Here is an 18414-nt window from a genome sequence, read left to right as displayed (position 1 = left end):
AAATAAAAATGGAAGGCTAAATGTGTTTCTAAGCGTAAAACCCGAAGAAGGAATGGTCCGATTTGAGTCGTCTTCATTTTGTTGTATTTGTCTTGGCCCATAGATCAATATAGCGGATAGAAAAATTCGAAAATTTCCGGAAAGCTCTGAAAATTCGGTAAATTGAATACCCATATGTTCTAAAATTACATCATGATATATTCTAAAATTACATGATATTTGTTTGAAGGTGCAAATGGGTTATCAGGTAGAATAACGCAGAATAAGTTCGCCGGGTCAGCTAGTTAAGAAGTCAAAGTTCCCGTTGCCGGTGTATGTGAATGTTTGCATAAGAACTGCTTGGAAAAATAATTGACGCAACGTGACGGGACGGAACGTGAACGTGACGTGGATGTTGTATGTGAATCGCACTTTATGCAGAAATTTGAGTTTCATTTGTATGACAGCCTCCTTTATGGCGGGTTTACATTAGGGAGATCTATAGCTATAGATGGATTTATTCACGTGAAAATAGGTGTAAACGGGTGAGAATAAATATGATACATTTATTCGAGGTATATATAACTTGAATAAATTCAGCATATGTGAACGCTTGTGAATTTCTCACTGGTGAGAAATCACTAAAGTTGGATGCAGTTCTACTTCAGGTGAATAAATTCACCGAAAATATGAATATATTCATTATAGAAGTTCACGCTAGTGTAAACGGTTGATGCGATTTCTATAAATCTCATCATATTTCTTCACATGAATATATCCCTAGTCTAAACCCACCCTTAGAGAGGGGGAGGAATATACACAATAAAAACATTTCTCGCCTCCTAAAACCTTTACATGCCAAATTTGGAGGGGAAAATGTCGAATCACCATAAAAACATTTCTCACCCCTTCTATATCCTTCTCATGCTAAATTTGGTTTCGTTTGCTGGATTAATTCTCGAGTAATGCAGAAATTTGTGTTTCATCTGTATGGCAGTATGACCCTTTATTTCCAACTGGCTCAGCAACGTTAAGCATTAATGAGCCGTGTTTATGAATAGGAAAAAGCATCTGTGAGTAGAACTGTGCAAATGTTCTTTCTCAAAAAAAGGCATAAAAACCCTATCTGATTATTTCAATATGTTTCATTCGAAAAAGGTCTTGCTAATTTGTTTCATAGAACGAATTATTGCACACAATTTTGTGTTGCATACAACATTCATGGGGACGAAGTTGAAGGAAAGAATGCATAATACATTATTTACCTTTGCATCCGCTAAATTGCTCACTTGTTTTATTATTTCCACTGTTGATGTCTCAAGCGAAAAAAAAGCTGTATAAATTTGCTGCCTGATTGTATATATTATAACATATATCGTAAGAAACGGTTCTGCGTAATATGCATTTGAAAAACTCTTTAAAAACGTTACATTTTTCGTAGAGTGACCCCCCTACATAGAAACAAAGACGTAGTCCTACGTCAAAAATGTATTTTGTAACACCAACAACGTGCAGGTGGTGTCCTAGGACAAAAATCCTTCAGAGCTCCACATTCATGTTTGACCAAATTTTTGTCATTACACCCATTATGGGTTACAGAAAAAGGAGAACATTACTAATATGTGCAATTTGTTCTCACCAGAAAATATTAATTTCATAAGACAACCTAAATTAAGAAAACATTATCCATTCACGAATAGCTGTAATTATCCTCAATTAAAAAAAGGCTAGACAATAGGGAAAATCGCAATATTCAACTAATTTTACATGTTGCATAAGTTCTATTTGACTTACTATTCGTTGTTAGCAGCTGAGCCAGCAGCGCACTGTTGGTAACGTTCAGCATCGGTTCGCTGGTCGTTGTGTGAAGCGCCGGAAGCAGATTCGCCCCACTGATGGCGGTAGCCATCGAGTTTCCTGGTGGCTGCTTCATAATCATTGAATTGCTCCGCGATCTAAGCTTCGGATTTTGTTTCGCCTGGTATCGAGGCACAACAAAGTTTTCCTCCTTCGGTGGCAAGGGAAAGGTTGCGTTGATGGGTAGACTGTTCGAACGAAACATTTCTTTGGTTGGATGCGGAGGAAGTCGCTTCTGTTGCGACTGCTGTTGTTGCAGTTGTTGTTGTTGTTGCTGCTGCTGAGAAGTTGGCTGCTGTTGTTGCTGCAGTTGGAGATCTTGTAGTTGCTGTTGGGATTGCTCCAGGGTAGGCTGCTGGATCAAGGCCGTAGCTTGGTGCCCTGGAGGTGATGGATTTCTCATGTTTCGGCTATTGCCGCCATATGCTCCCGTATTTTGGGAAGGAATTTTGTAAGGTTGCAATTGGTGATTGTGATATGATTTATAAGTTGACGTCTGGGTCGGATGTAGGGAGCCCTTGAAAATTTCCTGTTGAGGCTGCTGAAGAATGGCGCCTGGCGGAGAATTTTGCGACGTTGGCATCGAATTCGAACGCGGTTGGGGTTTCTGCTGGTTAGGCTGATTCGCTACCGGAAGAGATTGACTGTGTGTCAGTAGTTTGGAGTTTATTCCTTGGACCAAAATATTCGGATTACTGCCCCCCGTAATTTGGCTGCTCGATAAGTTCATTGGATTCGTTGCGGTATTCGTGGATGGCATTTGCAGGTTATAGTTCAGCATGTTTTGGGCCGGTGGCGTTCCGGATATTTGAATTATTCCACCTGGTTGCACCTGATAGGGGGAGGCAGCATACGGGTTATTGAGAATACTTTGACTCAAATGCGGCTGCGTGACCAAATTGTAGGCCATGGTTTGATGTGTAGTGGGCGGACATTTGTCGTAGTTGTGAGGTTCCCGACTGTAATAGAAACTGTTCAGTTATATGATATGATTGAGTGCACCATGAATGTTACCCTAGATATTTCAGAAAATTGCGAGAATATTTAGGTTTGAGATCCTTGTTAGACTCGTCGCTGGGCCCAACCACCGGTGTTATAGAAGATGTTTGCTCACTGACGTTACTCGTTACGTTCAAGTTTGTCGTCAATATTGGTTGTTGCAAAACAGTTTGGGGTCCTATTTGAGCAGAAAGATATGTGCCCACAGCGTTATTTAGTTGCTGCTGTTGTTGTTGTTGCTGTTGCTGTTGTATTGTGGCTTGAGAGGTGGCAGATGATAGAGAACCAGTTGCATTGAGGTTCTGAGTAAAGATTTTGGCTGAATAATGTATTGTAGCTGGGGCGATGATTGATGATATAGAAGGTTGCTGCTGCTGACCAACAGTAATTGAACCCCCAGGACTGGTTATCACGGAGCTGGTATTTCCACGTGATCGAGAAGTTTGACTCTGGGTTGAGTTTTGTTGAGTGATATTAGAGGGAGTATCAGTAATCTCTTGAATGCTGCTACTGCTATTTATGTGATTGCTACCTGTAAATAAATATAAGAAAGTTGTTCAGTAGTCTGAGATTGTGAAACCATACATAGATTACATACCTGATGAATAATTATAGTCGATTGCCTTCAAAATATCCTCCGAGCCTTCTTCCGGTACCGGGGCTAGACGCGGAAAGTTAAGAAAATCCAAATCTAAATCCATCAAATCGTCAAAGTTCGGCTGCAGTGGTCCAAGACTAGGTTGAATGAAATCTGCTCGACCCGCTCCACGCGCTACAAACAAATAGGGTTAAATCATCTCGAACTGTTGAAAGCAGAACCAAAGTCAAACCAATTTCTCTTGAATCGGGAAACGGATACTGCGACAGTGTTGAGAGCAAAGTATCTGTGGGCATACAATCCGTTATCATAAACATCGGTTCGTTGCTGTTCGGGGACCATTCCAGGAAGTCTAATTCACTAGCCTGAAAATAAAAAAGGAAAATAACAATTAGTTCAAATTATAAATTGTTCTGATAACGTGAGTGAAACTCGTATTGTGTCGGTTACTGTCCTACTATGTGTTAACCCAAATACTTTAACCACTCTAATGAATTAATCATATTATTTGAAGACGCAAGAGCTTATATGCCGCATCAGAAAGTATGGGCGAACTTAGAAAGTACTGAAAAATGGGTACATTTTCAATGCAAACATTTTCTCTGATAGATCTTATACTATTTTCTATTATAATTGTACACTTTTTCTGTTCATTCATCGCTTCCAAAAAGGCGAACTTTTCCTCTATTCTTCTTCATAAGGCATTGCACAGATGTCTTTCCAACCGAAGTGACCACTTCAATCCAATATTTCTTAGTATTTCCACTGTCTCTTCTACTTGCTCTTGTTTCCTAATATTTCCCAGTTTGCTTTGACTCATGCCCAAAAAGTTACAATGGACAATTTGGCAGATTCATGCCTGTGAAACAAAACAGGAAAATGAAATTATTATTTCATAAAGCCAAACATCACCTTAGATTAATCACATGGAATGCCCGTTTCCTGCAAACGAGACAGTTAGAATTTGCAGAGTTTCTTCGAAAAGACAATAATCGTAGAGACTTATCTCAAGCCAAATACCAGAATAGATCGTACAATTCTTTCGCTCACACTAGGTAGACGAGATACCAATTTCAGCCTTCTTAACTATTCCGTCATTCGACTGGGTCACACCAGCCCACGCGTGAGCGGTGTCGCTGTAGCAGGTTTGAAAAATCTCTCGTTAAACTGCCTCATCCTCAAAATTATTGAGGCCATCGGCATCGAACTAACTACAGCAACAGAGTCAAACAACATCATCGCCACAAAGCGGCTGCAAGCGATGTATGCAATGAGGTGGAAAGGATACATGAATTATACCATTTTCTCGGCAATATTTAACGCTGCTTTTGACGTGGGACTACGTCTAACCGGAATATATTGGGGGGGGGGGGTTTAAAACGAAAACCTAAATACAGAACATGCAGGACAAAATGAAAGATTTCGAATGCTTATAACTCGAACATTTCTTACTGGATCGGAAAGATGTTTGCATCAATTTATAGGGAATATTTCTACGGATCTATCGCAACTAACAAAATGTTATTTTTCATTAGATAAACAATTGAATAACTGTAATATATTAGGCGTTATCTAAACGCCCTAACTGCCTCGGTTGATTGGCCCGATTTTTGATGGTAACACAGCCATCAAAACCAAGAAACCTTGGGGAAATCGGCATTCTAAATACATGAAAGTAGAAGGACTTTTGTTCTCACCGAAAAATGTTCCCTAACACAGACTTCAAAACCAAGCAACGATCGGCATTGCAAACACATGAAAGTAGGAGGAGCTTTTGTTCCCACCGAAATGTGTTCCCTAACAGATATTTCTAAACCGAGGTGCCTGGAGGAAATCTGTCTATCTCTGTAAATCTGTAATATGTCTGTCCTAACACGATCTTCTAAACTTAGGAACCTGGAAAAACCGTGCAGACACTAGAAGCGAATGAACTTTCCAGTTTCAAGCAAATTCGCGGTTCGAGAAGTACGTACACTTGAGAGATGTAAACTTCAGAGGGAAATGTAAAATAAAATAATCGTTTGATTTTTTTTGTCTTTACTAGAGAGATTTTCAGCCTTAGGCTGGTTCATCAAACGTTTGGTAATTCTTTCGTACATATATTTTGTCCTAAGCATCATACCAAACGTAAAAGGCCTGTCATTAAATTTACTTGTATCGAAGAACAATCTATCACAATGTATGAATTGACTTTACATGGCATTTGTTTACTTATCTTTTTACTCACAAAGCAAATATATTGAATTCAATTGAATTTGGAACCTGTTCATTCAAACAAGAATTTAATCAATACAAACGAATGATTGCTCAGCTAAGGTAGTCCCACGTCAACCTTGCGGTTATATCATAGATATAACCCACCCATTTTTTTCTACCTTTTTCAAATGTTCCAGAACATTAAGAAACAGTTTTCCCGTCATCCAACCGCTAGCAATTGGTAATTGGCAAAGTCGATGGACCCAGTTAGACGACCTGTGAAAATAGAATTACGAAAACGTTCCGTTCGAAACTAGTTCGATAGCTCTTTCCATCTCATCTTCGTCGATGCTGGCTCTATTGGTTTTCTTTTTGTAGTTCCGAACCATAATTGACCCAAGAATCAGACTATATTGATATTTGTTAGCAAACAACAATCACACACTAATTTGAAGAAGTATTAAACCGTGTCCAAAAGTGCCCCGTGAAAGATGTCCGAATGTGTCCCACCACCATCCGAAGACAAATCATAAATTTATCTAAAAAATAGTTTCCCCGTTGTATGCATGTTTTTGCATATTAGTTACTAACTGAGATGCTGTACTCAAATTTCTAAATTGTTCACAAGGGAACTGGAGAAATATACGGATTTTCCAATTAACCCCAATCACATCTCTCTATCTCTCTCTCAGCTCACATTTCTTTTTCATGCTCCCTCGGAGCATATGACGGTAATCAGTGCTTGCGACGGAACTTAGCGAACCTGGTTTTTTTACGCGGATTTTCCAATTAACGCGGATTTTCGAATTGACGCGGTTCTTTCTTTACGCGAATTTTTTTTTTACAATGTACGTATCACCCGCGTAAAAAAAACCTGGGTGTATGAGAAAGGGTGCTGTGTTGTTTTCGTACGTAATAAACGAGCAGAAGCTGTTGAACTATATGACAGTTGCTGGTGGAAGTGCTGCTAGCTTACTTATATTTTTAATTTGGTTCAAAATTATACCACTTATTTTTTAAAAGCCTTGTCCGAAACTGCGCCCCTTTTCCCCTACCTATTTTTCATAGATGAATAGATGATTCGTATCAATTGGTTACCATATTCACATTCACGGTGAGTACATCAAATAGGGATTTAAAAAAAAATGATAGGTCTGGGCCTAAGGGCACGGACGGTATCTTGACATAGGACTGTTATTGTGTGTAGAAATTACATTTGAATTGAGTTTTTCCAGTACCAGTATTTTTTTTTGGTACATCATCAAATGGTAGCACTGAAAAATATGCGTGAGTATACCCTCTCTAACTTCTAAATCAGCAGCCTGTTCAATTCATTAATTAAATTTTTTTCATAACCAAACAACATGCATGATATAATGACATTCTGGAACACAATTCCATAAATTGTTAGTAGCAAGACCTACACGATAAAACGGGAATTGAGCACGAATTGATTGGACAACAACCTGAACTTCAATTTAATGAAAGCCCGTTCAACGTTTAACCTTCTGAGCCAGGCTCTCGCCAAATCTTTGGGGATTAACGAGTGAAATCATCCTAATTCCTAGATCATCTCTCCATTGATTCTTCAAACTGATAAACGCTTATTATCGGCAAATTGAGAATAATTCATAATACGCTTCTAATAATATTGAGAGTTAACGCCGAATTGTAGGCAAAACGATTGCTCGTTACGTTGTGGGAGAAAACGAGTGGCTAGTAAAATAGAAAGAAACATACCCATTTTAATTGTCAAATTGTAAACATTTTTTACATATTCACTGTTTATGTCTTAAGCAAAAAAAAATTGCTGGATAAATTTCCTTGCTAATGGTATACAACACAACATATGTCGCAATAACGGTTTTGAGTAATATGCGTTTGAAAACTCTTAATGAATCGTTACATTTTTCGTTACCACACTATATAGAAACTAAAGACATAGTCCTATGTCAAAATTGATGCCAATTTTTTTCAAATTGCATGAATCGTCGAGATCTACTGTCATCCAAAAAAAAAAAAAATTTGGACAAAAATCGACACTCTGGGAATTTTTCGGAATACGCGGCAAAACGTATGGTTTAGTGTGCTAAAGAATATAGTTATATCGATTTTTCATTCGGAACTTACTGCGAAATGTTGATTTGCACGATAATATACCCTATGAAAAATATTAGCTCATTTGGACTTCAATTACTAGTTTCGCAGATGTCAAAATTTAAGGTTTTCGAAAACTGAAAGATCCTCCCTTGGTACATAAAATCATAACAGTAAATCTCGGCGTTTCGTGCAATACAAAGATATTTGTTATCTATACGCATACAACCAAACGTTTTGCCTCGTATTCCAAAAGTCCCAGAGTGTCGATTTTTGACAAAAAAAATTTCTTCTGGATGACAGTACTGCCGTAATCTCGCAAAGTGACGCTAGAGGGGAGAATTTTCAGTACGAGGCTTCTCTTAAAATTGCATGTACAATCAGCATACGCGTACATTACGAAAATCTGATCTGTACACAACATGTACACATGATGGAAAATCATTGCAATCGGCTTGATTTTTGATAAAAATGCAGTTTTATTTAAACTAGGTTATCAATGCCAGTATGTTGTGGAAACAGCGATTCCTCATTCCTGTTTCCACAACCGATTGGCGAATATTCATCTGTTTCCAACTATTTTTCTCTAAAATGCCACCTCTGAGCGGAGTATGAGAAAGCATCAGGGAGAACAGTTCTACACATTTTTCGACTTTCTAGTATGCGTGGAGCAGGTACGTAGTTGAAAACCCGATTGTAACAATTATGGACAGCACCGTTCCTATTCCAATCCAAAACGCAGTTAAAAAACATCTGTGTTAAATAAAATAATGCCGTCCGAAATTATCCGATGTAAAGCAGACACAGTTTACACGAGGATGTTTTGAGTTTTGTTACAAGATACGTTTCGATGGAGAATTTAGAAGAGTACACCAGTACCAAATCCGACATTTACCCTTCAATCAACAGTCAGTTTCAATTCATCTGAAAGAGAAATTGAGCAGGTGAGGTAAGTAAATATCGTCAAGAAGCTTTTTCCCTTGATTCCTGAAGATAGAATACACTGTTGAGAAATCCTTGTAATCAACAATTGAATTAATGATTTTTTCAACTATTTAGTTATAAACTTTATGTGCAACATGTGAGAACAGCAATACACTTCAATCTAGGATATTTTTTTTCTTTGCATATGAGTTTGAATTTATGAATTTAAATATTTGACGAGACTTTGAAACAGAGCTTCTAAGTACATGATTTGAAGTTCAAAAAAATAATTGAGGGCCTTAGAATGCAAGGGGTGTATGTGACTTGATCGATTTTTCTTCATCAACTTTTTCTTTAGTTAATAACTCAACTGCAAAAACATCCAATTTAAGTTCGCTATAGAATCCGATAGATGAGGTTCTGACCTATCTTCCACATTGCCAAATACAACTGAGAATGTATTTGCAGCTAAGTTATGACCAGAAGAGAGAATCGATGTAGAGAAATCGATCAAATCACTTACACCCCTTTCATTCTAAGCCCCTCAATTGCTATTATAAATGTAGAATTTACTGGGGTCCAACTGTGTTTGATTAAAATGTTTGGCATGACGGACTTTTCGAAAAAGTCTTTTTTTTACAAGAAAGAGGGCATGTGACTCTCATTATGCTAAACGTCCGTTACGAAAGATGTTGTTATTTGAAATTTGCTGTCCCTGCTCGTTCATTCTTTGCCATACGAACAGATCAAAATCACATCGCATTACAATCAAATTACATCATAATCGTAAGGGAAATGGCGCTTACGCCACATCACAGTGGAAATGGAGTATACGCCACTAAGTTCGCTATAGAATCCGATAGATGAGGTTCTGACCTATCTTCCACATTGTCAAATACAACTGGGAATGTATTTGCAGCTAAGTTATGACCAGAAGAGAGAGTCGATGTAGAGAAATCGATCAAATCACTTACACCCCTTTCATTCTAAGCCCCTCAATTGCTATTATAAATGTAGAATTTACTGGGGTTCGACTTTTTTTGATTAAAATATTTGGCATGACGGACTTTTCGAAAGTCTTTTTTTTTACAAGAAAGAAGGCATGTGACTCTCATTATGCTAAACGTCCGTAGCGAAAGATGTTGTTATTTGAAATTTGCTGTCCCTGCTCGTTCATTCTTTGCCATAAAAACAGATCAAAATCACATCGTATTACAATCAAATTACATCATAATCGTAAGGGAAATGGTGCTTACGCCACATCACAGTGGAAATGGAGCATACGCCACTACGTTTTCGAGCTTTTACGGCTTTACGGTCACATTTCTGTAAAAAATCGCAGTCGTTTGAAAGGATTTGGTATTCTTTATCGATCTATAAAAAAAAGTAAAAGCAAAAAGTAAAATGTTAATTATGGCGTTTTTTTTTAGACCGTATTGGTTTGGAAATATAAGGCGATTTGCTTATGGGGTCCAAACTGCCCCCACTTACCCTACATAAGATGGCAGTTACCTATCACAGTGTTTATTATCATATGATCAATTTTACCCCTATATAAGGGGGCATCCAGAATCAATGACATTTAAAACCGTTAAAAAATCGTACTCAAAAATTTAATTTAAAATTAAAAATGTTCATAGCTCAAAGCATGATCCCTTCGATATTCTTGAAAATTTATTTATTAGAAAACTTTTTCAATTTAACATAGTTTGACGCATAGTGTTCATGTGTCGGTTCACCAAAATAAACATATGAATTTAAAAAAAAATCATGAAAATTTCAATACTTTGCGAAATCGCAACAATTTAAGAACATAATGTAAAAAATGTAATCTACACGCAATTTTGCTTGAAAAACTATATGCAAGAATTCATCCTAGGACTAACCGTTCTCGAGATAATAAAGTTTTAGACAATTAAAATCATGTCCGTGAAACAACGTGCTCACGAATATGTCGAGAACGGTCGGTCTTAGGATAAAACGTCATGTAGGATCACATTTACATTACCGGAAGCATATGGTTAACACAACTGGCTCGAAGCAAGACTGATGTGTTTGCCATGCCACTACTGTTTGATATTAAATTCAATTTTTGAGTAAAATTTTTCAACAGTGCATTTATTTTTTTCTAAATAGTTCAGTAATTTTCCAACTGCAGTGTCAAACCTCATATTTTAAAAAGATTCCTGGATTTTTAGTTATTTTACTGTTTTTCGGCTGATTTGGTGTTGAATTGCTCCATATGTTTCTTCATCCATTAAAATGCACGCATTTGTTTTCTTCAAACTTCAACCTTTTTTTGGTTTTCTTTCTCTACACGGAAAATCGATTAATGTTCCCTGAATGATGATGGATGTCACACTTGCAGGATGAATACCGAAACGTTTTGCCAATTTATGCATCGTGATACCTTTCACTCGGATTCATTTGTCCAAGACTTGAAATTCAGTTTCCTATTCGATATGCGACATTTCAGAAGAAATGAAAATTCTGCCAGTAACCACGTGTATTTTAAGTTCTATGACTCTAATAACTACTTATACATATTGCTGAGGGAGTAAGAGGAAACTGTTCCAATGCGCTGGGGTTCGATTTAATTCGGTCCGTTTTCGAAAAATCGTTTGGCTTGTTGTTTGGCAGATAAGTTAGATAGTTCTGTCATTCATGTTCGATTTATTTCGCTCTAAGCTGCATACAAAGCGCCATGATGTGGTTTGAAACATTGAATACTCATATCATTCAGGGGAGGTTTTCATATTCCGTTTCAACTGAATGAACAATGCAGCTATCGAGGATCGAATGCTTGTCTTTTTTTGTGGTGACAGCGATCAAGCTGATCCAACTGTTAGAGTTCCAGCAGACTGCTTCCTTTTTATCGGCCGATGGTTTGGTCGAGTTGGCCTGCTAGTTTGTGTAAAAAACGGCACCACTTAATCGATGTAGTATGCGCATATGCATCCCTCTCCATACTGATTAACAAGCCGACCAAACTATCGGCCGACAAAATTCTGCAGTGGGCTCTTCAACAATCCTGCAAATAGTTCCGAAATTTCAAAGATAGATTTACAATAATCATTCCCTCCAAGGAAAGATGTATTCGAGATAATCTTAAATCGTAACGGGATTCCAATCAATGGGGAAAATAGTAACAAGCGAAGGACAAACATTGTTTGTTATTTGGTAACAACTTCAGCCAAGGTGTTACAACGCTAACAGCTTGGTTGTATGGTGACTTTTTTCCTGCTTCATTCATTCTAGAGTTTAGGCGCCACCCGTTTCGAACATGGCGAAATGTTCTGAAAGCTTCAGATTTGGTATTTCTCATTTAGTACACTCATGAACCTCGCCAACCATAGTGAAAGAGCATTACTTTACAATTAAATGCTGAAGTCGCTAAAGAACAAATATTCTAGTTACTAAACAATTTTTACAATTTTGGCGGTCGTTTCAGAACCAGTCTTCTTAAACTTGTTCGCAATCGACTTTTTGCGAAACAAACGAACAAATAATGGTTAAATATGGTTTATTCAACGAACATTGAATATGGGTAACCTTCTTTTCAAATTCAAACAAATGACAGAACAGTGAGCATCGGCGTAGATGTTTCCTATCGATAAAGCGGACAACAGTGGAAACATGATAAATTAATGCGCTTCATGACTAATCATAAATCATGATCCATGTCCAAACGACGTTTCCGGGAAGAACTGAATGATAAACGTTGGTGTCACGAGTCTTCCTCCGATGTCAAACATCAACGGCTAGTTCGTAATCATGGTTCAGAAGGATCCTCTGGAAATAATTTTGCCCGTTACAAGATTTTTCGCTCAACATTCAGTGAGTTTCGACTACACTACAAGGCGCTATCATCGCAAAATAACACACCGCATAAACATTTCAGTTGTGTTAACGTGTGTGGTGCTTTCGAATGTCCTGTACATTGCTTACGTTATGATATCCACCGAAAGTAGATTGGAGCTGTATGGAACAATAATGGCTCTGTTGATGGTTTTCGACAGTCAACTGTGTTTTTGCTGGTATTACGTGATTGTTGTGAATGGATTGCGCAAGTCAGGGAGTGTTTTAAAATTACTAAATTCCTTACACAGTGTTAGACAAAGAACAAAAACAATGATTGATGCTCCAAACTATGTCAGAACTGGGCGATTACTGAGAGTCGGTATGATCTCTAACATAGTTTATACCTATATTTTCGTCTGTGGGATCCAGCCACTAGCAGAACACATAGTGAATATTTGGATGGATGCGGGAATCAATCTTATATTCGCCACACTGGCTACAATGACTGATATGTATATGATTCTGTTTAGTGTGTTCCTAGTAGTGTTACGAACAGAGTTCAAATTCATCAGAGAATGTGCAAAACGGGCCACGGGGAATACAAATGAGTTGCGCGTTTTGGCGTCAATATACTTTGACATGATCTCCTTGATGCATCTATTGACAAAATCTTTCGAGTCGCCGTTACTGTTCTGTGTATTGTTGACGTTCTACGAAGGAACGCTACAAATGTTCCAAATATTTTACTTGACAACCGTGGGTTTTGATGTAGAAAGGATAATGATAGAAGTATCCAGCTACGCGTGTTGGCTATGGCCATTGTTTTTTAAGCTGGCTATGGCAACATGGCTGGCAAGTGATGTAAGCGCACAGGTAAGATAATTTATTATACTAGAATTCCGAGATTGTTATTATCGTAATTTCAGTTTTTCTATCTCTCGATAACATTCAGTCGCAAATAAATGTGAATTCTTAGGGAATCGTCTTGCGGTCTGTTAAAGTGTATGCGAAATCATATACTTTCGCTTAGGTTATCACGGACTGCACAAATGCAAAATAATATTCTTCCGCTTCATGTTCGCAAAAAAAATCGATTTCACATGTCCGTTCGTCACGATAGCAAAGTTGAAGTTGACGCATGGTTTCAATTTCGTTCAACTAGTAGTCGGCATTATGTTCGCAAAAAAAATCGATTTCACATGTCCGTTCGTCACGGTAGCAAAGTTGAAGTTGACGCATGATTTCAATTTCGTTCAACTAGTCTGCATTATGAAATCACGAAATCATACGATTTCATCACGGGAACACAAGGTAAACTGCCCAAATATGAGAGAGATCATATTCTTCTCCTAAGGTGCATTCGTGAGCAAACGATTTTTCATGCTCGCACAATAAGGTAGCAAAAGAGAAATTGACAGAGAAAGACCGGCCGACCCATTATGCCTCATGAACAAACCGCAGAGTAGTCGCGATAGAAATGGAATGTAATGTGAATAGTTGGTTTCGACGGAGTTTTTGAGCCATTGAAACTAGTTTTTGGAGTCAATAAGTAACAAACATCACTCGTAGATATTTTATTTTTCGAATTAAGTGATTTTCATACCACTTCGTTAGGTCCTATCGACGCTCAAAACTATCTATTCCAAACAGGAATGAAAAACGTAGTCCTACGTCAAAAAAATACTTTTCATCAAGCGAATGCACCCTCTTCACACGGTTCTGTAGCATTCACCCTTACACTTATACTCGAATGTCGTTCACCGATTGTACATTTTACCCTAATGCAACATTTACCCGAATGTAAAGTTTACCTGAATAAAAAACACAAAAAGTTCAAAAAATCAGATCATAATAAATGAGATTCATTCAGTGTAACAAAGGACAAAGGAAACAAAGAATAGAGCGGAAAATTGTGATGGGAAAATCCAAAAATAATGCGGATGATGATGTGTTCTTTCTTTCCGCACTATTCCCTAATCTCTTGGCCTACGATTTTATTTCCAAAAAACGGACCAAATACTGCTGAGCGTTTCAGTGCCATATGCAAGTGCACACCGAGTGAGGCTCGATGGTGTAGGTGAAACTGCTAAGCTTGAGACGCCATTTAAACTTAAACGCATGCGCTTTGAAACAGCGCATTGACGATGAAAGAAAATAAACTTTTATAGTTTTTTTCAGGGCTCGGCAAAATCATACTCAACTGTGAATTATCAGGTGAAGGACGATAGAGAAATTCGCCTTCGTATTCAATTGGAAATGAGTTTTTGGCTTTTTCCAGCAGTTTCTCCGTCAACATGACTCAACCAGTCATTCGGGCGTTTTGTTACGATCTCACTCTACGACTCGACTATATCTCATTTCATTCTTTCCTGTCAAATGGGTTTCAATACATATTGAAGTGACTCCCCCAAAAATTAATTCGTTTCTCTCTCTCTCTCTCTCTCTCTCTCATGTATCATGTATGCATGTATTGATGTTTGAATTCATACATATGAAATAGCGTACAGTGTTGTGTTCAGAAACACTGACAAATTTGTGAATTTTGATATAAACTCGTTTTTCTGTTGTTTTTTTTTGTTCACAAAATTGAACGGAGACAAAGTGAACAAAAATTTTGAAGAATCAAGAATTCCTCCCAAACTGCACGCTATTCATTAATACTAGCGCGAGGATTTTTATAGCATACCTGATAACTGTCTAAGCCCGTTGCTTTGTGTTCACGGTGGGTAGACAGTAAACCGTCTATTAATAGTGTAACTACTTTTATTGCATCAGAAATCAAGTTTTCGTTTCACTTTATATGGATGTGAAATAAGATTGGGTACGCGGATTACAAGATTCATGTCAGAGGGAGTGGAAGTGTGGATTGAAGTCAGGTTGAATGAAGAGGCAGATTTGTATTCATTAGTCACGTCAATTAGAACAACCATTGACTAGAATAGTTCATCAGTCATCCTCGCTCTCAACGCTCGTTAATTCAATTTCTAGTCATTTAAAATCATGTTGATGGCGAATGCCGAAGTAGTCCTAGTCGGAGCGAATCTTCTGAGAGGAGAGTCGATTTTCATTCCGGGACCTGGTTCTTCCTTCTTTAAAAATAAGCTTTTTTTCGCGTTTATTTGTTTCGTTCGAGATATTTGAGCTGCAAGCAATGTCCTGAAAAAAAGGTAATGAAGATGGTCGAATTTCGAGCGACATAGCATGCGCCGCCATAACTATTTCGCCAATAGTGACGTCAGCCGTTGTGTTTATCTTTGATTGCCCACCGCATCCATGTGAAAATGCTATTTTCAGGAAGTAATTTATCAATTAAAAACGTACATTTTTGTAGAGCTCCCGCTGAATATGAGGCTAATGTGATAGCGTGGAGTGAATATTTGAGAAATCACGTCGAAAAAGACGGATAAAAATTATATTTCCATGTGCCATTTTCACTCCCCGTTATGAAGTTGATGTTTGGAAAGCTCTCAGTGTCGGTGTGTATGTTGTGAGATAATAATCGCCAATTAATCAAAATTTCACCGAAAATGTTCCTGCTTTCGAGAACTAAGCATATGACTGCTCTCTGGGCCTTTTTATCACATGAATAATCGAAACAAGCCACGATATAATTGTCATCTGTTAAAAAACAACCAGTTGAATGATTTCATGAGAATTTTGGCTCAAATTATCATGCAACCGTGAGTACTTTCAACATTGTTTTGTTTCTTCCATATACATTCAATATTGAACGCAAATAATTACGACACGATATTTTGCTTGCCAATACAGATATACTTCGCCTACTGCTCCACCTCTATATGTACCTCATTGAGCTGCAAGTATGATAAATGTCAAAATTTCATAATTTCAAGAACTTTCAATCTTGTTAGAAATTTCAGAAATTTCTTTCTTCACATTTGACTCTTTCATGATTCATGAATAGATTTTATTAAGCAATCTATTATTTTTGGAAGTTTCTGTTCTTTTGGATCCAATAGAACTCAGGTAAATCGTGTTTTTTTTCGTTGAACAAGGTTTTTGTAAATGTTCCACAATATCGCAAAGGTGTATTGGTCGTTTGTTTCAGATTGGCTGAGTTGTAAAAGTTTAACTTATTAGTGGATGTGGAGAGGATGGAGAAAAACGAAAGTGAGAAAAAGAATAAAAGAAAGAGAGAAAAAAGAACGAAAAAAAAAGAGAGGAAGCAATCAGATATTGGCTTTCAGATAAAATTAGAGAGAAAGAATCGAAGTCTAAAACAAAGAGAGAGAGCGAGACAGAAAGAGATAGAGAGGAGTAGAGATGGGTAGAGAGGAGAGCAAATAGGGAGTGGAGAGAGGGGAGGAATAAGGTGAAGAGAAAAGAAGAAAGAGCCGGAGAGAAAAAGAGAGGGGATAGAGAGAGGGAGAAAAAGGAGAAGCAGAGAGAAAGGAGTGAGAGGAAGTGACAAGGAGAGAGAGTGAGAGGGTGTGAAAGGGGATAGAGAATGAGGGGAAGTGGGAGAGGAGATAGAGGTGAGATAACCAGAGAAGAGAATGATAGGGAAGATAGAGAGGAGAGTGTGAGGCAAGAGAGGAAGGAAAGGGCAGAAAAGAGAAAGGAGAGAAAGTGAAAGAGAGACGAGAAAGAGAGTGAGAGAGATAGAGAGAGATAAAGAGATATAGAGAGAGATAGAGAGATATAAAGAGAAAGAAGGGAGAGGGAGGATAAAGAAGGGAGAAACAAAGAAGAGAGAAAGCGGAGAGAAAGAAAAGAGAGAGTGAGGAGAAAGGTGAAAGAAAAAGAAGAGAAAGGAGAGAGAGAGAGAGAGAGAAAGGGTAGAGAGAGAGAGAGAGAAAGGGTAGAGAGAGGGGATGAAGAAGAAAGAGAGAGAAAGGGTAGAGAGAGGGAAAGGAGAAGAAAGAGAGGAGATAGAGAGTGAAGAGAAGTGAGAGAGGAGATGAAGAGGGGAGCTAAATAGGACAGAGAGTGAGGGGAGATAAAGAGGAAGGAGTGAAGCGAGAGAGGGAGGAAAGTGAGATAGAGAGAAGATAAAGAGAGAGAGAAAGAGAAAGAGAGAGAGAAAGAGAAAGAGAGAGAAGGAAAGAGAGAAGAGATAGAGAGAAAGAAAGAGAAGGAAAGGGAGAAGAGATAAAGAGAAAGAGAGAGGGAAAGAGAGTGAAAGAAAGAGAGAGAGAGAGGAAGAGAGAGGGAGAGAGGGTAAAGAGAGAGAAAGGGTAAAGAGAGGAGATAAAAAGGAGAGAAAGGGAGAGAGAAGAAATAAAAATATTTGAGAAATTGGGAAATGGTAATGATGGTAAAAGATATAGATAGTTAGTAAGTGAGCGGAAAAGTAATAAGTAATTTTTTGAAGAACTTTATGGTTTTCTTCAGTGTTTGACCACAGTTACAGCCAATACAACATTTGTGAATTTTGAACGATATTTTAACTAAGCATTGAAATAAAATGATACAGGAAATACTACTTAGAGGAGGCAAAGTTCATCTAGGAACTTTAATGCTATTTAAGAAGGGGAGATGAACTACGTTTTTGATTTTCGAAACAGTCAGATTCTTGATTTCGGATAACTTTTCAAAAATTATAATAGAACTTCCTACTACCTCTTTTCAAAAAAAAAACTAAATGAACATTGAGAGAAAAAAAACAAAACATTGTCAATCGACGCTTGAGAGAAAATTGGTTGACTGAATACATGCTGTTAGCATTAATGATAACGCTATTTTGAGAGATTTTGAAGAGTGTTTGATGGTCCAATCAACCCTGAATGGATATATCATTTAGATGAACAAAATTGTACCATGTACCATAGTCTGCTTCGACAACTCGCAAGCAGATCGGTCGAACCTATATTTGATCCGATACAGGTGTTTTTTTTACATCCGTTTCTAGTGTGTATTTTTTCATCTGGTGCGCTGCGAGCGAAGTAAAGCTCATAAAAAGTGGTGCGCTATCGAGACAATCCGGCAGCAAGACACATCAT

The 18414-nt window shown here is 37.8% G+C and overlaps 1 protein-coding gene across 2 annotated transcripts in view; it reads right to left on the bottom strand.

The window, feature by feature from the left end:
- The window catches only part of LOC129776991 (MLX-interacting protein), a 133141-nt gene that overhangs the window by 7471 nt on the left and 107256 nt on the right, over positions 1-18414 (bottom strand). For both annotated transcript variants that reach the window (XM_055783000.1, XM_055783001.1), the window contains 4 exons: positions 3666-3798; positions 3434-3607; positions 2851-3367; positions 1774-2795 (listed from right to left, as the gene is read on the bottom strand). In XM_055783000.1, the coding sequence (XP_055638975.1) occupies positions 1774-2795; positions 2851-3367; positions 3434-3607; positions 3666-3798 (1846 nt within the window). The remainder of the gene's footprint in view (positions 1-1773; positions 2796-2850; positions 3368-3433; positions 3608-3665; positions 3799-18414) is intronic.

Source organism: Toxorhynchites rutilus, chromosome 3, assembly GCF_029784135.1.
Source record: "Toxorhynchites rutilus septentrionalis strain SRP chromosome 3, ASM2978413v1, whole genome shotgun sequence".
In the NCBI taxonomy this organism is placed as follows: Eukaryota; Metazoa; Arthropoda; class Insecta; order Diptera; family Culicidae; genus Toxorhynchites; species Toxorhynchites rutilus.
Note: the sequence above shows the minus strand (reverse complement) of the source record. Positions and strands in the feature narration are given on the sequence as shown.